Consider the following 25,075-nt stretch of genomic DNA (forward strand, 5'->3'; position numbering starts at 1 on the left):
ATATCATGAAATGGGAGCTACAAACCATTGGTGCATACAAGTTCATGTCTATGTGGGACCTAAATATCAGGAAGAGATGGCCTTGGTTGAGAACGTGTCATTGCTTGCCTTTGAGTCTCATCCACCTCTTAACTCTTAATGTAGTCACTAAAGTGATCTTTTTTTTTTTTTTTAATTTTTTGTATTGTACTTTAGATGAAGTTTTACAGAGCAAACTAGTTTCTCATTAAACAATTAATACACATACTATTTTGTGACATTGGTTGCCAACCCCATGACATGTCAACATTCTCCCCTTCTCGACCTTGGGTTCCCCATTACCAGCTTTCCTGTCCCCTCCTACCCTCTCGTCCTTACCCCTGGGCTGATGTGCCCATTTAGTCACTAGAGTGATCTTTCTAATGCCCTCTAATCGCAGCCCACTTACATTCTCAGATGCTCCCCAGACTTTCACAATAAAGTATAAGCTTTATAGTGCTGTCTTCTAGACACTTCACAATCTAACTCTGAACAAAAAGAAAAATCTAACACACTGAATTCTCTTTTGTTTCTTGCCCAACAGAGAATAGATATCTATCACCTTCTACAGAGAACATCCAATGGGCAAACCATAAAACCAAATTCCCGGTCATTATTGTCATCAACGAGGAAGAATTTTATGCACACAAATATGGTTCAAACAGTTAAGCACTTGACTACTAGCTGAAAGGTTGGCAGTTCAAATTCACTCAGAGGTGCCTTGGGAGATAGGCTTGGTGATCTGCTTTTGAAATTCCACAGCCTCAAAAACCCTATGGAGCAGTTCTACTCTACACACATGAGGTCACATGAGTCAGAATCAACTTGAAGGCAACTAACAACAACAACAACAACAACCCAGACTTGGGTGGGATGGAATGGCCACAGGTGGCTCCCAAGGGAAATTCATATCTAAGCAGAGACCCAAAGGATGAATAAGAGCCTCCTAGGCAAACAGTGAGGTGACTGGTGCTATAGGAGAGGGAAGAGCCTTCATGATGCTACATCAATGAGAGAACATTTAAAGAAATGCAAGAATTTTAGTTTGGCGGAAGCTCAGGACTATGCTGTAAAATGAATTCTCTGCATTGCTCCCAAGGAGCCCTGCTCCCTCACTCCTCTGTTCCCTCCATAGGGGCCTTCTCATTCTGTTTGTTGGCCTCTGAGTCCTCACTTCACATACCATCTCCTCTAAGGAGTCTTTTCCAAGAACAGCACCACCACCTGAGGAAAACTCAGTAGTATCTCCTTGGTGCCCCATGGATCCATTCCATTCTCCATTTATAGTGTTTCTCATGTTACATAATAATTGGCTATTTTCTGACACCTTCACTCAGCTCTATATCTTCTGAGGGTTAATATTTGGTACTCATTTCTTCCCCCTGCCCCCGCCACAAACTTCTAGCACAGATTACATATCCAAATTTTTGATTGAGAAGGAGTAGAAATAGTTAAAACTTTGTCTATTATTCTTGCAACCCACTGGAACATGCACTGGTCTGGGTTGTAAGATAAGGAATCTTCTCCAGACATGTATTGGGGAATGAAATTAATTCACAGTCTCCCAATAAATACACGAGTGATTTGTGGAATCTTTATCTCCCACAGATAACAGAGAAGAAACGGTGACAGAAACACAACTTGATTTGTTTAAAAAACATACACAGATCATGAAGCCTTCTGAGGAGAATAATTAATTAGATTGGAGTGGAGACAGAAAAGAAAGAAATGCAAATATTTGATTCCTATTTGAGTGAGAGGCTAGAGTTCTTTTTAATGTGCAAAGCATGTTTTCAGGAATCTTTGGAGACCTGGCCCATCAGAAAAGAAATACAAAGCAGAGTATCAGCGGAGGAGTTCCTTTTCTTTACACAGTGTCTTCTTTTAGAAATAACTTTTCTCTTCAAATTAAAGAACATAAATCATAATCGGCAAGTTTTGTTAGATCAGAAGGATGTCAATAAACACCCTCTTCTCCTTCAATCTCTCAAAAAATCTTTGTTGCAACAAGGAGGGCACATGTAAATTTTTTTAAAAAGAGAACAAAGAATAAAAACAAAGGGGCAGGGAGGCGGAGCCAAGATGGCACACTAGGCAGACGCTACCTCGGATCCCTCTTACAACAAAGACACAGAAAAACAGGCGAATCGATCATATACATAACAATCTACGAACCCTGAACAACAAACACAGATTTAGAGACGGAGAACAAACTAATACGGGGAAGCAGCGATTGTTTCCAGAGCCTGGAGCCAGCGTACCAGTCAGGTACGGCACAAGCACAGAGAGCTGCTCCACCCCCCTGAACTAACCCCGGGTGGGGGACCAGCCGGTTCCGCGGGCGGCGTGGGACACAGCCGGTAGGAGAAGTCCCCGGGAGGCAGTGACTGGTCTTGGAACAGGAAGACCAGTGTCCCAGCCGGAGAACCGTCTCGCCGGGATTTGGACTGGACACAGGTACGGCATAAACACGGAGAACTGCTCCACCCCCCTGAACTAACCCCGGGAAGGGGCCCAGCCATGTCGCGCGGGCGGCGTGGGACGCAGCCGGTAGGAGAAGTCCCCGGGAGGCAGCGACTGGTACTGGAGCGGGGAGAACAGCGTCCCAGCCGGGACACTCGGTCACGGCACAAGCACGGGGAGCTGCTCCACCCATCTGAACTAACCCCGGGAGGAGGCCCAACTGGTTCACGGACGCGGCACGGCCACGCGGCTGGAGGGACGAGAAGTCCCCGGGAGGCAGCAACTGATTTTGGAGTCGAGAGTGCACCGTCCCAGTAGGGGAGCCTTGACACTGGGCGTAGGGCTGGAAGCGGAGGATCTGACCGTGACTCCAGTGGGCCAGACCCCCCGGGGGCAATCTCCACACAGCCAGCACACATAGGCGACGCGCCCGCGGGAATCTCAGATATAATAGTCATTCCAAGCAAGACAAGCACCTCTGGCTATATTCTGAGGTGCTACTCTCCTATCTCTCTGTTCCCTCCCCCACCCTCCCCAGGCGGCTTCATTAACATCCGAATAGCCTGAGCCAGAGGGAGAACTCTGATAGGGATCTGACTGCATTTTTTTTTTAGCGGATTTTCTGGAAAACTAGTTTCCCAGTGATGGCTCAGAGACAACAATCCATATCAAACCACTTAAAGAAGCAGACCATGACAGCTTCTCCAACCCCCCAAACAAAAGAATCAAAATCTTTCCCAAATGAAGATACAATCCTGGAATTATCAGATACAGAATATAAAAAACTAATTTACAGAATGCTTAAAGATATCACAAATGAAATTAGGATAACTGCAGAAAAAGCCAAGGAACACACTGATAAAACTGTTGAAGAACTCAAAAAAATTATTCAAGAACATAGTGGAAAAATTAATAAGTTGCAAGAATCCATAGAGAGACAACATGTAGAAATCCAAAAGATTAACAATAAAATTACAGAATTAGACAACGCAATAGGAAGTCAGAGGAGCAGACTCGAGCAATTAGAATGCAGACTGGGACATCTGGAGGACCAGGGAATCAACACCAACATAGCTGAAAAAAAATCAGATAAAAGAATTAAAAAAATGAAGAAACCCTAAGAATTATGTGGGGCTCTATCAAGAAGGATAACCTGCTGGTGATTGGAGTCCCAGAACAGGGAGGGGAGACAGAAAACACAGAGAAAATAGTTGAAGAACTCCTGACAGAAAACTTCCCTGACATCATGAAAAACGAAAGGATATCTATCCAAGATGCTCATCGAACCCCATTTAAGATTGATCCAAACAGAAAAACACCAAGACATATTGTCATCAAACTCACCAAAACCAAAGATAAACAGAAAATTTTAAAAGCAGCCAGGGAGAAAAGAAAGGTTTCCTTCAAGGGAGAATCAATAAGAATAAGTTCAGACTACTCAGCAGAAACCATGCAGGCAAGAAGGGAATGGGACGACATATACAGAACACTGAAGGAGAAAAACTGCCAGCCAAGGATCATATATCCAGCAAAACTCTCTCTGAAATATGAAGGCGAAATTAAGATATTTACAGACAAACACAAGTTTAGAGAATTTACAAAAACCAAACCAAAGCTACAAGAAACACTAAAGGATATTGTTTGGTCAGAGAACCAATAATATCAGATATCAGCACAACACAAGGTCACAAAACAGAACGTCCTGCTATCAACTCAAATAGGGAAATCACAAAAACAAATTAAGATTAATTAAAAAAAAAAAAAAAACACAACAGGGAATCATGGAAGTCAATAGGTAAAAGATCACAATAATCAAAAAGAGGGACTAAATACAGGAGGCATTGAACTGCCATATGGAGAGTGATACAAGGCGATATAGAACAATACAAGTTAGGTTTTTACTTAGAAAAATAGGGGTAAATAATAAGGTAACCAAAAAAAGGTATAACAACTCTATAACTCAAGATAAAAGCCAAGAAAAACGTAACGACTCAACTAACATAAAGTCAAACACTATGAAAATGAGGATCTCACAATTTACTAAGAAAAACGTCTCAGCACAAAAAAGTATGTGGAAAACTGAAATTGTCAACAACACACATAAAAAGGCATCAAAATGACAGCACTAAAAACTTATTTATCTATAATTACCCTGAATGTAAATGGACTAAATGCACCAATAAAGAGACAGAGAGTCACAGACTGGATAAAGAAACACGATCCATCTATATGCTGCCTACAAGAGACACACCTTAGACTTAGAGACACAAACAAACTAAAACTCAAAGGATGGAAAAAAGTATATCAAGCAAACAATAAGCAAAAAAGAAGAGGAGTAGCAATATTAATTTCTGACAAAATAGACTTTAGACTTAAATCCACCACAAAGGATAAAGAAGGACACTATATAATGATAAAAGGGACAATTGATCAGGAAGACATAACCATATTAAATATCTATGCACCCAAAGACAGGGCTGCAAGATACATAAATCAGATTTTAACAGAATTGAAAAGTGAGATAGATACCTCCACAATTATAGTAGGAGACTTCAACACACCACTTTCGGAGAAGGACAGGACATCCAGTAAGAAGCTCAATAGAGACACGGAAGATCTAATTACAACAATCAACCAACTTGACCTCATTGACTTATACAGAACTCTCCACCCAACTGCTGCAAAGTATACTTTTTTTTCTAGTACACATGGAACATTCTCTAGAATAGACCACATATTAGGTCATAAAACAAACCTTTGCAGAGTCCAAAACATCGAAATATTACAAAGCATCTTCTCAGACCACAAGGCAATAAAACTAGAGATCAATAACAGAAAAACTAGGGAAAAGAAATCAAATACTTGGAAAATGAACAATACCCTCCTGAAAAAAGACTGGGTTATAGAAGACATCAAGGAGGGAATAAAGAAATTCATAGAAAGCAACGAGAATGAAAATACTTCCTATCAAAACCTCTGAGACACAGCAAAAGCAGTGCTCAGAGGCCAATTTATATCGATAAATGCACACATACAAAAAGAAGAAAGAGCCAAAATCAGAGAACTGTCCCTACAACTTGAACAAATAGAAATTGAGCAACAAAAGAATCCATCAGGCTCCAGAAGAAAACAAATAATAAAAATTAGAGCTGAACTAAATGAATTAGAGAACAGAAAAACAATTGAAGGAATTAACAAAGCCAAAAGCTGGTTCTTTGAAAAAATTAACAAAATTGATAAACCATTGTCTAGACTGACTAAAGAAAAACAGGAAAGGAAACAAATAACCCGAATAAGAAACGAGAAGGACCACATCACAACAGAACCAAATGAAATTAAAAGAATCATTTCAGATTATTATGAAAAATTGTACTCTAACAAATTTGAAAACCTAGAAGAAATGGATGAATTCCTGGAAAAACACTACCTACCTAAACTAACACATTCAGAAGTAGAACAACTAAATAGACCCATAACAAAAAAAGAGATTGAAACGGTAATCAAAAAACTCCCAACAAAAAAAAGCCCTGGCCCGGACGGCTTTACAGCAGAGTTCTATCAAACTTTCAGAGAAGAGTTAACACCACTACTTCTGAAGGTATTCCAAAGCATAGAAAATGACGGAATACTACCCAACTCATTCTATGAAGCCACCATCTCCCTGATACCAAAACCAGGTAAAGACATTACAAAAAAAGAAAATTATAGACCTATATCCCTCATGAACATTGATGCAAAAATCCTCAACAAAATTCTAGCCAATAGAATCCAACAACACATCAAAAAAATAATTCACCCTGATCAAGTGGGATTTATACCAGGTATGCAAGGCTGGCTTAATATCAGAAAAACCATTAATGTAATCCATCACATAAATAAAACAAAAGACAAAAACCACATGATCTTATCAATTGATGCAGAAAAGGCATTTGACAAAGTCCAACACCCATTTATGATAAAAACCCTTACCAAAATAGGAATTGAAGGAAAATTCCTCAACATAATAAAGGGCATCTATGCAAAGCCAACAGCCAATATCACTCTAAATGGAGAGAACCTGAAAGCATTTCCCTTGAGAACGGGAACCAGACAAGGATGCCCTTTATCACCGCTCTTATTCAACATCGTGCTGGAAGTCCTAGCCAGGGCAATTAGGCTAGACAAAGAAATAAAAGGTATCCGGATTGGCAAGGAGGAAATAAAGTTATCACTATTTGCAGATGACATGATTATATACGCAGAAAACTCTAAGGAATCCTGCAGAAAACTACTGAAACTAATAGAAGAGTTTGGCAGAGTCTCAGGTTATAAAATAAACATACAAAAATCACTTGGATTCCTCTACATCAACAAAAAGAACACCGAAGAGGAAATAACCAAATCAATACTATTCACAGTAGCCCCCAAGAAGATAAGATACTTAGGAATAAATCTTACCAAGGATGTAAAAGACCTATACAAAGAAAACTACAAAGCTCTACTACAAGAAATTCAAAAGGACATACTTAAGTGGAAAAACATACCCTGCTCATGGATAGGAAGACTTAACATAGTAAAAATGTCTATTCTACCAAAAGCCATCTATACATGTAATGCACTTCCCATCCAAATTCCAATGTCATATTTTAAGGGGATAGAGAAACAAATCACCAATTTCATATGGAAGGGAAAGAAGCCCCAGATAAGCAAAGCACTACTGAAAAAGAAGAAGAAAGTGGGAGGCCTCACTTTACCTGACTTCAGAACCTATTATACAGTCACAGTAGTCAAAACAGCCTGGTACTGGTACAACAACAGGCACATAGACCAATGGAACAGAATTGAGAACCCAGACATAGATCCATCCACGTATGAGCAGCTGATATTTGACAAAGGACCAGTGTCAATTAATTGGGGAAAAGATAGCCTTTTTAACAAATGGTGCTGGCATAACTGGATATCCATTTGCAAAAAAATGAAACAGGACCCATACCTCACTCCATGCACAAAAACTAACTCCAAGTGGATCAAAGACCTAAACATAAAGACTAAAACGATAAAGATCATGGAAGAAAAAATTGGGACAACCCTAGGAGCCCTAATACAAGGTATAAACAGAATACAAAACGTTACCAAAAATGATGAAGAGAAACCCGATAACTGGGAGCTCCTAAAAATCAAACACCTATGCTCATCTAAAGACTTCTCCAAAAGAGTAAAAAGACCACCTACAGATTGGGAAAGAGTTTTCAGCTATGACATCTCAGACCAGCGCCTGATCTCTAAAATCTACATGATTCTGTCAAAACTCAACCACAAAAAGACAAACAACCCAATCAAGAAGTGGGCAAAGGATATGAACACACATTTCACTAACGAAGATATTCAGGCAGCTAACAGATACATGAGAAAATGCTCTCGATCATTAGCCATTAGAGAAATGCAAATTAAAACTACAATGAGATTTCATCTCACACCAGCAAGGCTGGCATTAATCCAAAAAACACAAAATAATAAATGTTGGAGAGGCTGCAGAGAGATTGGAACTCTTATACACTGCTGGTGGGAATGTAAAATGGTACAACCACTTTGGAAATCTATCTGGCGTTATCTTAAACAGTTAGAAATAGAACTACCATACAACCCAGAAATCCCACTCCTGGGAATATACCCTAGAGATACAAGAGCCTTCATACAAACAGATATATGCACACCCATGTTTATTGCAGCTCTGTTTACAATAGCAAAAAGTTGGAAGCAACCAAGGTGTCCATCAACGGATGAATGGGTAAATAAATTGTGGTATATTCACACAATGGAATACTACGCATCAATAAAGAACAGTGACGAATCTCTGAAACATTTCATAACATGGAGGAAACTGGAAGGCATTATGCTCAGCGAAATTAGTCAGAGGCAAAAGGAAAAATATTGTATAAGACCACTATTATAAAATCTTGAAAAATAGTAAACCTGAGAAGAACACATACTTTTGTGGTTACGAGGGGGGGAGGGAGGGAGGGTAGGAGAGGGTTTTTTATTGATTAATCAGTAGATAAGAAATGCTTTAGGTGAAGGGAAAGACAACACTCAATACATGGAAGGTCAGCTCAATTGGACTGGACCAAAAGCAAAGAAGTTTCCGGGATAAAATGAATGCTTCAAAGGTCAGTGGAGCAAGCGCGGGGGTCTGGGGAACATGGTTTGCGGGGACTTCTAAGTCAATTGGAAAATAATTCTATTATGAAATCATTCTGCATCCCACTTTGAAATGTGGCGTCTGGGGTCTTAAATGCTAACAAGCGGCCATCTAAGATGCATCAATTGGTCTCAACCCACCTGGAGCAAAGGAAAATGAAGAACACCAAGGCCACACGACAACTAAGAGCCCAAGAGACAGAAAGGGCCACATGAACCAGAGACCTACATCATCCTGAGACCAGAAGAACTAGTTGGTGCCCGGCCACAATCGATGACTGCCCTGACAGGGAGCACAGCAGAGGACCCCTGAGGGAGCAGGAGATCAGTGGGATACAGACCCCAAATTCTCATAAAAAGACCAAACTTAATGGTCTGACTGAGACTAGAGGAATCCCGGCGGCCATGCTCCCCAGACCTTCTGTTGGCACAGGACAGGAGCCATCCCCGAAGACAACTCATCAGAAACGAAAGGGACTGGTCAGCGGGTGGGAGAGAGACGCTGATGAAGAGTGAGCTAATTATATCAGGTGGACACTTGAGATTGTGTTGGCAACTCTTGTCTGGAGGAGGGATAGGAGGATAGAGAGAGAGGGAAGCCGGCAAAATTGTCACAAAAGGAGAGACTGAAAGGGCTGACTCAAGAGGGGGAGAGAAAGTGGGAGTAGGGAGTGAGATGTATGTAAACTTATATGTGACAGACTGATTGGATTTGTAAACGTTCACTTGAAGCTTAATAAAAGTTATAAAAATAAAAAAAAAAAAAACAAAGGGGCAGGAATCTAGGAAGGCAAGAGAAAGAGAAAGAAAGAACAGCAAGAACGGAAGAGACCTAGGAAGGTAAGGCGAGGTTGGTACCTGCGAGAGGTGGTGTGCTATGTAATTAAAGACACACTATGCTGGAAGAGACCTTGAGAGGCAATAGGGGGAAAGGATCCGTGCAAGGGAAGTAATGGATAAATTACAATGGGAAAATATCCTCTCAGAAAATACAGTTCACTTACTGGATTGTGTTATTATTTCACTTCTGATTATGGCAATTTTCTACTCTCAGAAAGCTCTTATGGCATAATGAAAAAAAAAAAAAAGGATACATATTAACTGTGATGTTATTGTAAAAATAATATTATCTGTTCCAAAGAGGACTATTAGCTGAAAAAACAGACCAGGTATATGACCTCATTTGAACTGCATGGCTACATGTTTGAAACTACCCTGTACAAATTATGTAAAACTACCAAATCCTCAAAGAGATAAATGCTTTGGTCACCCAGCATGGTACCCAAATGCTGTCTTGGCATGTCATACTGGTGACAAAATTCATACCTTCAACAGTTGCTCTCTTGGGCTGAATGGTGATGGCGCCTTCTGCAATATCTTCATGCTGGTGTAGTGGGTTGATTTTGGATCCCCAGCTGTCTGATCCCACCCAAAGAAAATGACCCACTTGGTCAGCTCTTTTTGCTGCTGCAAGGATCTGCCTGAGGAAGAAAGATAAAGAGGTATATTAATGATAAAGAGCAGCAGGCAAACACACGCATATTAGGAATCAAACAGAAGGAAAGCAAGCTCTTAGTTTTCAAAAAGTAAGCAATCAATTGCAAAAAGTATGCCAAAGGATTTGGATCCTCAATATATAAAGTGGTCTCATAAAACAATATGAAGAAAAGTCAAAGCATCTTGAGGAAAATAGGCAAAGAGCAGAAAAAATCAAAAGATAAAAGGAGAAATAAAAATGTACAGAAATATGAAGATATATATTCATATGCACTAGAACAGAGAAAAATATAAATTAGAACAAATATCTAATTCACTTCTCATATTGGCCAATGTGTTTCTTTTGTTTTTGTGAGTTTTGGCATGGGGCTGGAGAAATGAACACTCTGGTTCACTGCTAGTGGTATATGTTCTTTCAGGAAAGCAATGTGTCCATATTAATTAAGGATATTAAGCCATCCATTAATAAAGAACAGAGACTCATGTTAAACATGGAAATTTATAACCCACATTGATAAATGAAAATTGTATGCAAATACCAAGTAAAAGAAAAATGAAACTAGTTATGAATGAAAAAGTTATTGCAATAATATTTTTGGAAGAATGGTGGATGGAGGAAAGGTAACTGAATTTGCAGACCCAAGAAAGCTGAAAAGGTGTTTTGGAGGGTAATGCCATAGGAGAAGTGGTTTGTTTGTCTCTCAGGTCCTGGAAGTATCGGGTACTACCAATTTAGATGGCTAGAAACAGGGAGATTAGCTAAGAAATTGTATAAGAAATGGTGAAACTCCAGGTCTCCTCTTCCATCTTCTAGGCAGGAAATGCAATGGTAATTTTCTATTAAAATTTTAAAGATTAGGTTCTGATATTGTGAACACTAAAACAGCAGAATGTGGAAAAGACATGGTGAACCAAACACAGGGGTGGAAGGAGGTAAGTGGAAGTCAGTATAGTAAGTGTTGTAATGGTAAGACCCTCCAGGAATCTTACAGTTCTGCTTACAGAATGCTGGAAACCAGGCATGTGTCATCTCAGGTAGAAAACAGCTTTTCTGGAAAATCTGATAGACCCCTAGATATCAATATACAGAGTCTCTAAAGAGAGTCTCTAAATGGCCAGCTTGATGCCTGATCAGTCAGTCCACTCCAGCCCTTTTAGTTGGCAAGCTTTGCCCTAAACCCAAAATCCAGGCAGTTACTTTTTAAGTGACTTTCTCAAATATGAACTACCTATAACTAGGGGAAGTCTGCTACGTAAAATATAAACCAAACAAGTTAACATGGAAAAAGAAACTGGGTGAGGGTAGGGTATAAATAACATATAAAAAAGTACAAAATAACACATAATTTACATGAGAATTATTATACATATAATCAAGAACAAGATAACAAGAAAAAAAATGAAACAACAAAAGATAGCTTTTAGCTATTAAAATATGAAATTAAAATTATATGAGAAGGAATAAAAAACAAAGTCAAGAAACTTTCCCAGAAAGCAGAACAATAACAAGAAAAAACATAGACAATAAAGAGGAAAAGATTAGTCTCTTAAAGAATCAATCCAGGAAGACGTACATCCAATTAATAACATTTTTAGAACAAATGTACAGAGAAAATGGAGAGGAAAAATTGCTAAATAATATTATTTTAATGAAGAAAAATCACAGAAATTGAAAATATCATGTCCAAATTAAAAAAGCTCACCCAGAAAAATAATGAGAAAAAAAAAAAAAAAAATCAAGCACCTCACAAAATGTAAGATCTTTGGAAATAATGAGAATATCCTAAAAGCTTTTAGAGAAAACAGGATACATATAGAGAAATAAGAAACAGAGTATAATCAACTTCTTAAGAGATAGAAAGAAGAAGAAGAAGAAAAAAAAAGATGATGGACTATTGACAGAATATGATAGAGCAATATCTCCAAATTCTGAGAAAAATTATTTTTCAGTCTAGAATTCTAATGATCAACACACAAAGGATCCTAATACAAATAGAATTAGTATATTTTTCCAGTGAATCTTATAAGTTTTCCATCTAAAACCTCAAACTCTCTGAAAGTTAAAGGCATTGTAACTGATTAGGTTACAGGTATGTCCTGTAAATCTTTTATGTGCTGGATGTGATATATTTAAAAAAATAAACAAGATCGAGCCTTAGCACTCCAACTACTAATTAAGTGTGGAGGCAGAAAAGGAACATTTTTTTAAGCAAGAAACAGAAAAAGTTTCCCTCTAATTTACCCTTTGTTAGAAAGTTACTGGAGGATGTGCTCCAGGAAAATTAAGAACTAAGGCAAGAATAAAAAATAACTTAGAATCCAAGAAACAAAAAGTACTAAAAGAGAGAAAGAAAAAGAAACAGGAGGAGGAGGAAGGGAGGAAGGCAAGTAGGTAGGCAGGCAGGCGTAACACAATAGTAACTAATCCAGATTTTAAAAACAACAGCAATTTCAGAAGAAAATGTTCATGAAAAAAATGGAACTCAGATAATTGTATACATGAACATTTGGGGAAAAAGTGATAGACCTACGACATCAATAGAAATGATATCGGCGATAGCTATGTAAATGAAAAAATAATAACCCTGGGAAAAACAAACATAAAAATGTTTTCCAAAAACATCATATCATAGGAAATAATACTTGATGCTATAGTGGAGGACATTAATTATAATAATGTAAGCACTGGTTTTTATTAAATGGCAATCTGATAGAATGATGTTGGGAAGGTAGGAAAGGTATAAATGAGCTAAATTCTACCTAATGTAAGAGAAGTTAATAGATAATATTTAAAATCAATAATTCCAAAATTGCAGTAGAGGCACATTATGCAGATAAGACCAGAAGAAATAGCTTAAAAAGACTGAAAAGAACTCTGAATTGGAACAGAACCAGAAAGAATAGAGGGATGTTACAAGTGACTAATTCTTTGTATAAAAAGTGCTTTAGTTTTAGTAATCATATATTTTTTTTAATATTTATTCATGATTTATTGTTATAAAATTAAAACATAAACATTTATACTCCTGACCTGGAGATACCATTTTTACTAATCTGTCTGAAGGAAATGATGAGAGATGCTATCAAAAATGTATGGAATATCTTACAACTTAACAAAAAGATAACCCAGTCCAAAAATGGGCAAAGGACTTGAATAGGCCCTTCACTAAAGAAGATACACAAACAGCCAACACGCATATGAAAGGATGCTGTATGTTATTAGTCATTACCCAAAAAACTCAACGCATAGCAACCTCATAGGACAGAGTAGAACTGCCCTATAGGGTTTCCCAGGAACAGCTGGTAGATTCAAACTACTGACTTTTTGGTTAGCAGCCTAACACTTAATTACTGCATTAGGAAATGCAAATCAAAATCACAATGAAATATCGCTTTTCAGCTATAATATGGTTATGATTAAAAAAAGGAAACAATAGATGTTGGTAAGGATGTAGAGAAATTAGAACCCTTATTCATCACTGGTGGAAATGTAAAAAGGTACAGCTACCATGGAAAACATTTTGGCAGTTCCTCAGAAAGTTAAACATAGAATTACCATATGATTTAGCAATTCCACCTCTAGGTATATACCTCAATGAACTGGAAGCAGGAACGCAAGCAGACACTTGTATACCAATGTTTATTACAGCACCATTCACAGTGAACAAAAGGTAAAAACAACCTAAATGTCGATCAACATGAATGAATGAACAAAATGTGGTAGATACATACAATGGAATATTACTCAGTCATAAAAAGAAATGCAGTCTTGATACATGCCACCACATGGATGAACTCTGAATACATTACGCTGAGTGAAGTAAGTCATTTACAATAGGACAAATGTTGTGTGAGCCCACTTATATATCTAGAATAGGCAAATACATAAAGACCAAAGTTTACTAGTGGTTACCAGGGGTGGAAGGTGGGGAAATGGGAGTCATTGCTTAGGGGGCGCTGCGCTTCTGTTAAGGATGGGAAAGTCTGGAATGGATAGTGACGATGGATGCACAATATGGTGAATGTAATTAATGTCACTAAATTGTATACGTCAAAAATGTCAAAATAACAAAATGTTTAGTTATATGTATACTTACCACAGTAAAAAAAAAAAAAATGTCTAAAATAAAAATAAATATATGGGCTAGAATGTTCATTATTGGAGGCAACCTAAATGAGCAGTAGGAAAAATGGCTACATAAATAAATGGCAATATATCCTAAGGATGGACTAGACAGCAATTAAACATACTTGAATTTTTTTTTTTTGAATTGGATGTCCACAACATATTGTTTAAAAAGATAACTCAAATATAAAAAAAAAAAAAACTTAAAAAAAAGCCTAAATTTTTCTATCATGAAAGCTGGCCAAAAAGTTGCCTATATATGTATATATGCATAGTCAATAGTACAAGTTTATATGAGAACACAGACAAATACGGGAAACTGCGCAGTAGGTCAGTAACGAGTTTGGAGAGAGACTGATGAGGTTTGAAGAAGACGAAAACAGCAGGGAGAAATCAAGCAAAATGGAAAGAAAAACAAAACCCATATAAACACAAAAATGTATACCTTTATTTTAATATATTTGTGTCAAAATGTGGGCATATTGACAAAGATACTTAATACAATCAGATCATTTAGAAATGCATATAATATGGAAAAGCATTCATCTCTAATGTAAATTGTAAAAAGTTGGATGTTAAATTTTGTGAACCTGATTCTATTGGGGAAAAAGTATGTAGAAAAAAATGACTGCAAACATTAAACCAGAATTTTATTTGTGGTTACCTGGGAACACTGGGACTGCAGGTTCTGTAGGAGATTATGTAAAATCGCTGTGTGTGGTTATTGTCTCTAACCTTTAACTCCTCTGTATAATCAGGGGCAGGGTTTATTAAAGACAAATTCCCCCAAAACTTTCCCACATTCTCAGTGGTTTTACATGGGCATGCATACAGTTATAATCAGAATAATGTATTTCAGAAAAAGAATCCACTTTTGTCTAAAATCCAAATTATCAATACCCATGGCTGATTTAGCATTTATCTTGACTTGAAAATCTAGATATTAATGTCTTCTCACTGCTATTCTCTGGCAAAGTATTTGAAGTTAATGTTCCGAGAAATCTCAACATTTTCCATCTGCAAGTAAATCTTCTGAGAAAAGAAATAAGATAACATTGTGGGTTATCAGTACTTTTCAGACATGAATGTGTTTAAGATCATGTTTTGGAAGAAACTTATATATGCACTTGACTTTTATTACTGTGCTCAAGGACTATTACTGCTATTACTATTATGAATCACAATATACAATAACATTCATCACACACACAAGCCTCAGTGCTAATAAAATGAACATAGATATTGAGTGGATTGTATGCTTTTTTTTACATTAACAATTAAAACCTCACACTATCCAAGTCAAGAGTATCGTAACCGATTGCTCACCACCGCTACTGCAGTAAATGTTTTGTGTGCCATATAAAATGTGTTTAAAAATAAACATGAGGTCACACCCTACGAATATATTATCTACTCAGCAAATATGTAATAAAAACTATGGAAAAGATTTATAAGAAGATTAGATGGGGTACAAGTAGAGTTGAAAAAAAAAATGAAGCAGAAAGATGAGAGTAATATGGAAACAAAATCTCATAAATAACCCAAACACAAAGTAAGGAAGAAAATGCCCCAAGAGCAGCATGACCAGCATTTTCTAAGGAGGCAATTGATACATTTGAAAGGTGATTAGACCCTGTTCCCTGAAGAAGGGCATGTCTGAAATAGACCTTGGAGAACAGGCACAACTTCAATAGGCTGAGAAGTAAAGAAGAAACATCATAAGCAAACGTCACAATGTAGAGAAATTAGGACATCCTGAAGGATCAAAGAGTCAAACATTTTGGCTAGAAAATTGGATGTATGTAGGTGATATTTAAAATGTTAAAATGGGACCACATTTTAAAGAGTCATGAAGTTCAGAAAGAGACCAAACCAAAACAAATTGCTCTCAAGTCGATTCTGTGCGTTACAGAGTAGAGCTGAGCTCCATAAGGTTTTCATGGCTATAACTTTTCAGAATTAGATCACCAGGCCTTTCTTCCAAGGTGTCTCTGGGTGGGTTTGAACCAATATCTTCCGGTTAGTAGTTGAACACTTAACAGTTATGCCACCTAGGGACTCCTTCAGAGAGAGAAGCCTGTACACCTACTCCTCACTTATTGACTACCTTGTTATCCAATTTTCTGCATTTATGACAATAATAATAAAAAAATCTACTATCCAACTATTTTGTATATTAACAACATACATCTGGCAGTAATGAATGCCAAGGTACAAGAAGAGAGTAATGCTGGCTGTGATGGTTAAGGTTATGTGTCAACTTGACTGGGCCATGATTCTCAGTGGTTTGGCAGCTATGTAATGATGTAATTTGGCAGTTATATAATGATGTAATATGCCAGTTAAGTAATGATGTAGTCATTCTCCATTTTGCAATCTGATATGATTATCCTCCATTTTCACCTAACACTGATTGTCACATAACAATCTGGTCTTTGGAACCTAACCATGTTGATAAATGAGGAGTGAGTGTACTTAAATCAGTCCATGTTGTTGTGTGCCATTGACTTGGAATCATAGTGACTATTTAAGACAGAGTAGAACTGTCCCATTGGGTTTCCAAGACTGTAATCTTTATGGCAGCACACTGCCACATCTTTCTTCCATAGAGTAGCTGGTGGGTTTGAGCTGCCGGTCTTTTGGTTAGCAACTGAGTGCTTAACCACTGTGCCACCAGGGCTCAGCAGTGGGGTATTAGAGTAGGTATTTCATTTATTCAGTCATTGATGTTCACTGAGCACCCCTTATGTACCAAGCAGTGTGATGGGTATTGAGGATACAAAAGAAAGTAGAAAGATGCATGACCTCTGACCTAATGATGCTTACAGATTGGTGGGGAAAACAGACATTATTTAAGTACTCAAGCCATATAAAGTGGCATTAGTTATAAAATTGAGTTCTTATGAAGAATTTACCAAAGATGTGTGATTCAGAAGATTTTCCCAGAGAAAGTGACACTACAGATGACAATAGAATGATGAAGTGGGAAAGGAGAAGCATGGCAGATAGGTGGAACAGAATGTATAAAGACCTCCCCTGGGGGGAGGACACACAAAAGTCCCTGAGACCTCAGTACACAAAATGCAAGGAAGTTTGGGGTGAAGTAAGCTAGAAAGGTATGACAGGACCAGATGACCATAAAAGAGCTCAAAAAGGTTTCTATTTTATTGATGAAAGAATGAAGGCCCAAAAAGTGAGGAGAAAAAAAAAAAAAAAAGTGTTCCCAAGGTGACACAGTGCTCAAATGTGGAAGAAGTAGAAAAAAGAAAAAAAAAAAAAATCCTCAGGTCTCCCAACATCAAGTTCAACAACATTTTCATTTAACATATTCAGAGACAGTGTGCAGGATACAAGGAGTGGGGAGAGACAGGAACTAGGAGGCTGATGAGGACGGCAGGGCAATATTCCAAGCAAAAGGTAATAATGGCATGGGCCCTAAAGCTTTACCCTTAATAAAAGATATTCACCTTCTAGTTCAATGATATAGTATTTTGAACTATAAGGTAGGCAAACACACACACACACAGCTCAATCATATTGTTGGAAGTGTACACTGGTACAACTCCTTTGGGAAACAATATCATATTATTATTTTTTAAAGGGATGTATCTTTGGCCTAGGAATTTCCTTTCTAGGAATTTATAAACAGACACAGATTGGTGGACAAGCAAGTTTACTGCAGCACTATTTATAATTACAAAAGGCTGTAGTCAAACTTAAATGTCAATCAATAAGGGAGCAGTTATATAAATTACAGTAGACATATAAAATGGAATCAGGCACAGCTACTAAAAAGACTGAACAGGTCTACAGGTACTGAGAGTCAGTAACCTCCATGATAAAATGGTATTCTCAAGACAAGCAAATGTATTCTGCGTAGACACAGTATGCTACCATTTGTGTAAAAGCCAGGAGTAGATTCCTGTGACACAGATACAGAATGTCCCTAGAGGGATATGCTAGAAACTAGAAACAGCCATTGTAGCTGGAGAGAACTTGTTCGATGGGGCACAGAATGGATGAGACTTTTTGTTTTTTTATATTAAATATTTTTATAATTTTTGACTTTTTAATCGGGGGTAGTAATGACTTTTTATTATAAAAAAATAAGAAATATTTTGGATTAGGATGGTGGTGGTGAGAACAGAAGCAGGGAATATTTGTGTCCTAGAGACATTTCAGAGGTTAGCTCTACATGGCTTGGCCAAGACTGAAAGGAATGAGGAAAAAGGTGAAGTCAAGATTACACTCAGATTTTTGAGTCCTAGATACATCGAGGTAAGAAAAGAGAAAAGAAAAGGTGGGCTAGGGGATGTAAAGGTATGCCTAGTTTGGTTTTGGACTTACTGAGCTTAAGGCACTAGCAATGCAGCAAGAATTATAAAATACTTTTCTTTTATGTTATAAGACATTGTTCTTTTACATCAGAGGAACCGTTCTTTGGATGAAAGTCTGTTACATTTTGAGAAGTTTTTCATAAAACAATCTTTAAAAGGGCTGGTGTTTTTTTTCTTTTTGCAAATAATTGCATACAGTTATTTTTCTAATCTGGGAAAAATACATGAGGGCAACATGCTGCTGCTTCCATGGTTCGCTCCAACGACATGTGGTGGGGTAGAAAGCATGCGCAGACTTCTCCACTACATAATTACAGCTTTGATCCTACGCTATCTCTTCCTCTTTCTTTGCCAGTATCCTGATCTTTCCGTCTCCTAAAGTTGTCACATGCATATTAATAAATTTTACCAGTTATCCTTACTTTATATCCTCATCGTTGGCAAAAATCACGACGGCCCTGGAGTTGGGAGTGTCCAGGAGCTGTTTGATAATTCTATCAAAGTCAATGGTCCTGTCTTTGCGCTCTTGGGGGATTCTCACGGACTGGGCAATGCAGAGCCCACCTGTTTAAGAAAAGAAAGGAGAGTGTCAATATAATTCCTGTAGAGTCAGCAAAGGAACCAGGGAAAGTAGTTAGGGAGAAGGGGATTTTGAATTCTGAGTACACAGCACTTCCTTGATGATGTTGTTGAGTGAGGAAGGCATAAGACAGCATGCTGACTCCTGAGCTGTTGCTCATACTTGGTGCCCCTTCAATGGTATTATTGTATAGATTCCTTCTCTTCGCAATGCATTTGTAAATGCCTAATTGTGCCTAAGAATACCAATGACATTGATTCTGGGGAGGTAGGTTTAGAGTGACAGTATAAGTGGAACAAGGTCTTTGAAGGCAATGGGAATACACTACAATAAAACTACAGCAAATAAACAACAATAAAGAAACTGGAGCAGGTAAATCTGTTCTGTGATATTTCTGCCTTCTGTATTCCCAAGACTTTTTTTTTTCCTTTCACATCCAACTTCTAAAGATGTTTTTATGGAATAATACTACAAATAAAGAAAATAACAAAAATGTTAATTATTATAAATCATGGTAACAAACTTTTATTAGCTGTATACTATGTGCCCAAGCCATTACTAGTTGTTTTACATATGTTGTCTCATTTAATCCTCTTAAAACCCCTATGCAGTAGTTAGTATTACTCATTTTATATTGGGGGGAAGGAGGAATAAATCGATACATTTACTGCAGACTTTTCAGCAGCCTTAGGATATTAATTCACATTATGAATTTCAAGATGGTGGCAGTTTAGTAAGCAATTGATACACCATCCAGCCCCTTAGTAGTATCCCCTGGACCTACTGTTTTATAAAGGTCACTTTGCAAAGACTAGCATAGGTGAAAGGGGCAGAGAGAATACTTATAGGAAAGGTCCCTATGGCAATCCAAGGGAAAAAAGACCCGGAGACAGAGAAAAAGGAAAGCTCTCTTCTATTTGTCATGTGTTTGGGAGGTACGTGTAACAACAAGCTTACACGTAGGGCATGGATAACTGGGTGGGTGCTACTAGGTTTCCACAAACATAGGAAAATATTAACTCTAATCCAAAACTGACCCTACATCACACATTTTTTAAAATTTTTTATTGTGCTTTAAGTGAAAGTTTAAAAATCAAGTCAGACTGTCATACAAAAATTTATAACACCTTGCTATACCTTCCTAATTGCTCTCCCTCTAATGAGGCAGCATGCTCCTTCCCTCCACTCTCTCTTTTCGTGTCCATTTGGCCAGCTTCTGACCCTCTATACCCTCTCATCTCCCTCCAGACAGGAGATGCCAACATAGTCTCACGTGTCTACTTGATCCAGAAAGCTCGTTCTTCACCAGCATCATTGTCTATCCCATAGTCCAGTCCAATCCCTGTCTGAAGAGTTGGCTTTGGGAATAGTTCCTGTCTTGGGCTAACAGAAGGTCTGGGGACCATGACCTCTGGGGTCAATCTAGTCTCAGCCAGATCATTAAGTCTGGTCTTTTTTTGAGAATTTCAGATCTGCATCCCACTGCTTTCCTGCTCCCTCAGGAATTCTACGTTGTGTTCCCTGTCAGGACAGTCATTGGTTGTAGCCAGGCACCATCTAGTTCTTCTGGTCTCAGGCTAAAGTAGTCTCTGGTTTATGTGGCCCTTTCTGTCTGTTGGGCTCATAATTACTTTGTGTCTCTGGTGTTCTTCATTCGCCTTTGATCCAGGTGGGTTGAGACCAATTGATGCATCTTAGATGGCCTCTTGCTAGCGTTTAAGACCCCAGATGCCACTCTCCAAAGTGGGATCCAATGTTTTCTTAATAGATTTTATTATGCCAATTGACTTAGATGTCCCATGAAACCATGGTTCCCAAACCCCCGCCCTGGGTACACTGGCCTTCAACGTGTTCAGTTTATTCAGGAAACTTCTTTGCTTTTGGTTTAGTCCAGTTTTTTTACATGTCCCTGTAAAGAAATTAGCATAGCACACTTATGAAAATACCCCATGGGGGGAGGGTGCAGCAGCCGGCAAGTAAACATAGAAGGCGTGCATTATTTATGTAAAAATATAGTAGATACCATACAACACTATCAAACAATTCAATCTTACTGACATTTATAGAATAGTTCACCCAACAACAGAAGAGTACATGTAACTTTAAAGTAAAAATGGGACATTCACCAAGATAGGTCATATTCTAGGTCATAAAATAAAACTTAACACATTCAAAACCATAGATATCTTGCAAAGTATTTTCTCAGACCAAAGCAGAATCAAACTAAAAGAAAAAAAAAACTAGGGAACGATAACAAAAGGATAACAGGAAAATCTTCAAATACTTAGAAATCAAACAACATACTTCTATAAAACCCATGGCCCAAAGAAAATTGTCAAAGGAAATTTAAAAATATTTTGAACTAGAATAAAAGGAAACTACAATATAACAGAATTTGTAGGTTACAGCTAAATCAGTGTTCACAGGGAAACACATAGCATTAAGTGCTTATATTAGAAAACAGAAAAATAGAGAAAATCAGTGAAATCAAAAGGTTGTTCTTTGAAGAGATGACAAAATTGATAAATTGTTAGCCAGGCTGACTAAGGCAAAAAAGAGAGAAGTCACAAATTATAATATCGGAAATGAAAAAGAGGATATCGTTACAGATTCCATGCATATTGAAAGACAATAATACAGAAAACTCTAAGCCAGTAAATTACTATAAATACTTCTGTGCCAACAAATTCAGCAACTTAAATGAAATGGAAGAATTCCTTAAAAGACACAAGTTTTCAAAGCTGAAGCAAGAAAACAGAATCAAGAAATTAATCGAAACCGAATAGCCCTATACGTGAGGAAATGCTTACAATCATTAGCCGTTAGAGGAATGCAAATCAAAACTACAATGAGATAACATCTTGCCCCAAAAAGATTAGCATTAGTCCAAAAAACAAAAAATAATAAATGTTGGAGAGGTTGTAGAGAGACTGGAACACTTGTACACTGCTGGTGGGAATATAAAATTGTACAGCCACTTTGGAAATCAATTTGGCACTTCCTCAAAAAAGCTAGAAATAGAAGTATCATATGATCCAGTAATCTCATTCTTTGGAAGATATCCGAGAGAAATAAGAGCTGTCACATGAATAGATATATGCACACCCACGTTCATTGCAGCACTGTTCACAATAGCAAAAAAGATGGAAGCAACCTCGGTGCCCATTAACGGATGAATAGATAAACAAATTATGGTATATACACACAATGGAATACTATGCAATGTTAAAGAACAATGATGAAACCATGAAACATGTCACAATGTGGATGAATCTAGGAGGCATTCTCCTGAGTGAAATTAGTCACGAAAGGACAAATATTGTTTGAGACCACTATTATAAGAACTCACGAAAAGTTAAAACACAGAAGAAAACATTATCTGATGGTTGCAAGGGTGGGGAGAGAAGGAAAGGGGAATTCACTAACTAGATAAAAAAAAAAAAAAGATAGTAGACAAGAAATATCTTAGGTGAAGGGAAGGACAACACACAATATAGGGGAAGTCAGCACTACTGGACTAAATCAAAAGCTAAGAAGTTTCCTGAACATGACCAAACACTTTGAGGAACAGAGTAGCAGGGGAGGGGTCTAGGGACCATGATTTCAGGGGACAGCTAGGTCAAATGGCATAACAAAATTTACCAAGAAAACATTCTGCATCTCACTTTGGTAAATGGTATCTGGGGTTTTAAAAAGTAGGGAGCAGCCATCTAAGATACATCAATTGGTCCCAATCCACTTGGAGCAAAGGAGAATGAAGAACAACAAAGACGCAAGGAAAATATTAGCCCAAGAGACAAAAGGGGCCACAAAAACTAGAGGTTCCATCAGCCTGAGTCCAGAAAAACTAGATAGTGCCTACCTACCACCAATGACTTTTGTGACAGGGAACACAACAGAAAGTTCCTGACATAGCAGGAGAAAAGTGTGGTGCAGAACTCAAATTCACATAAAAAGACCAGACTTAGAGTCTCTGACTGAGACTGGCGGAACCCTAGAAGACATGGCCCCGGACTCTCTGTTAACCCAGGACTGAAAACATTCCTGAAACCAATTCTTCAGACAGAGATTAGACTGGACTATAAAACATAAAATAATACTTGGTGAGGAGTGTGCTTGTTAGTTCAAGTAGATACACAAGGCTAAATGGGAGGCTCCTGTTCAGAATCAGGATGGGAAGGCAGAAAGGGATAGGAACTGCTTGAATGGACAGAGGAAACCTGGTGTGGAAAGGGGGAGCATGCTGCATATTGCGGGGATTGCAACTAGGGTCACATAACAATATTTGTATAAATTTTTGTATGAGAAATTAACTTGAGCTGTAAACTTTCACCTAAAGCAAAATAAATAAATTAAAAAAAAAAAAACTGAATAGCCCTAGTTACCAAATTAACAGTTTAAAAACTTTCCAGTAAGAAAACTATAGGCTCAGATGGCTTCACTGAGTAATTCTATCAAGGTTTGAGGGACAAAATGAAACATAGTCTTCCAGAAAATAAAAGGTGACCATAACTCATTTTATGAATTTGTTATTACCCTAATACCCAAACCAGACAAAGATTTCACACAAAAAAAGGAAATTACAGGCCAATACCCCTTGTGAACATACTTGCAAAATTCCTCAGTAAAATATTAATCAAATCCAACAATATATAAAAAAGGGTAAGACACAATGATGAAATGAGTTTCATTCCAGGGATGAAGGCTGATTTGATATTTAAAAATCAGTCATTGAAATCACCATAGTATTAGACTAAACAAGATACAAGAAATATGATCGTCTCAATAGGTGAAGAAAAGAAACAACTTTTAACAAAATTCAATGCACATTCCTAATAAAAACAAAATTCAGTAAACTAGGAATAAAAGGAGACTTCCTTAGTCTGATAAAAGGCATCTACAAAAAGCTTCCAACTAGCATCATACTTAATAGTGAGAGACGATAACAAGGAAAGATTGTCCTCTCTTACCACTCCTATTCTACCTCACAGCAGATGGCCTTACAAGAGAAGGAAACAAAAGACATACATATTCCAAAGAAAAAAAAAAAAACTGTCTCTATTTGCAGATGATATGATTGTCTATGTAGAAATTAAAAAAAAAAAAAGTACCAGAAAACCTTCTAGAACTAAGGAATTAAGCCAGGCTACAGGATATATAAATTGAATATACACAAGTCAATCATACACCCATATATTAGGAATGAACAATTGGAATTTGAAATAAAAAAAAAAAAACAGTATCATTAATTATACCACAGTAAAAATGTAGTACTCACATATAAATCTTAAAAAAATGTGCAGAATCTATATATTGAAGGTATGAAACACAACTGAAAAAGAAATCAAAATTAAAAAAAAAAATCACCAGTTTTATTTGCAGATTCAATGCCATCACACTTGAAATCTCAGCAAATTTGTGTAGATATCATTGAGTTGATTCTAACATTTATACAGAAAGAAAAAAAAAACTAGAATACCCAAAGTAATTCTGAAAAATAAAAAAATTAGTAAGCTTATACTATCTCATTTCAAGACGTTCTATCAAGCTACAGTAATCAAGACAGTGTGGTCTTAATCAATAAAACAGAATAGTGGCCCAAATATAGGCATAGAAAAGATAATAGTCAACCGATTCTTTGCTAAGGTTCAAAAGCAATTCAATGGATAAAAGACCCCCCCCCCAAAAAAAACCCACTGCCATCGAGTCAATTCTGACTCATAGCGACCCTATAGAAGAAAGTAGAACTGCCCAATGAGTTTCCAAGGAGCACCTGGCAGATTTGAACTGCTGACCTCTTGGTTAGAAGCCATAGCACTTAGCCACTATGCCACCAAGTTTTCTTGGATAAAAGACAGTCTTTTTAAATAAATAATG

The 25,075-nt window shown here is 37.4% G+C and overlaps 1 protein-coding gene across 1 annotated transcript in view; it reads right to left on the reverse strand.

The window, feature by feature from the left end:
* Window positions 1-25,075, reverse strand: part of GRM7 (glutamate metabotropic receptor 7) — a 1,058,468-nt gene that overhangs the window by 480,753 nt on the left and 552,640 nt on the right. The window contains exons 3-4 of the mRNA XM_003409776.4: window positions 19,041-19,182; window positions 9,985-10,139 (exon numbers count right to left, since the gene is read on the reverse strand). Of these exons, the coding sequence (XP_003409824.1) occupies window positions 9,985-10,139; window positions 19,041-19,182 (297 nt within the window). The remainder of the gene's footprint in view (window positions 1-9,984; window positions 10,140-19,040; window positions 19,183-25,075) is intronic.

The sequence above is a fragment of the Loxodonta africana genome, chromosome 22, assembly GCF_030014295.1.
Source record: "Loxodonta africana isolate mLoxAfr1 chromosome 22, mLoxAfr1.hap2, whole genome shotgun sequence".
NCBI lineage: Eukaryota > Metazoa > Chordata > Mammalia > Proboscidea > Elephantidae > Loxodonta > Loxodonta africana.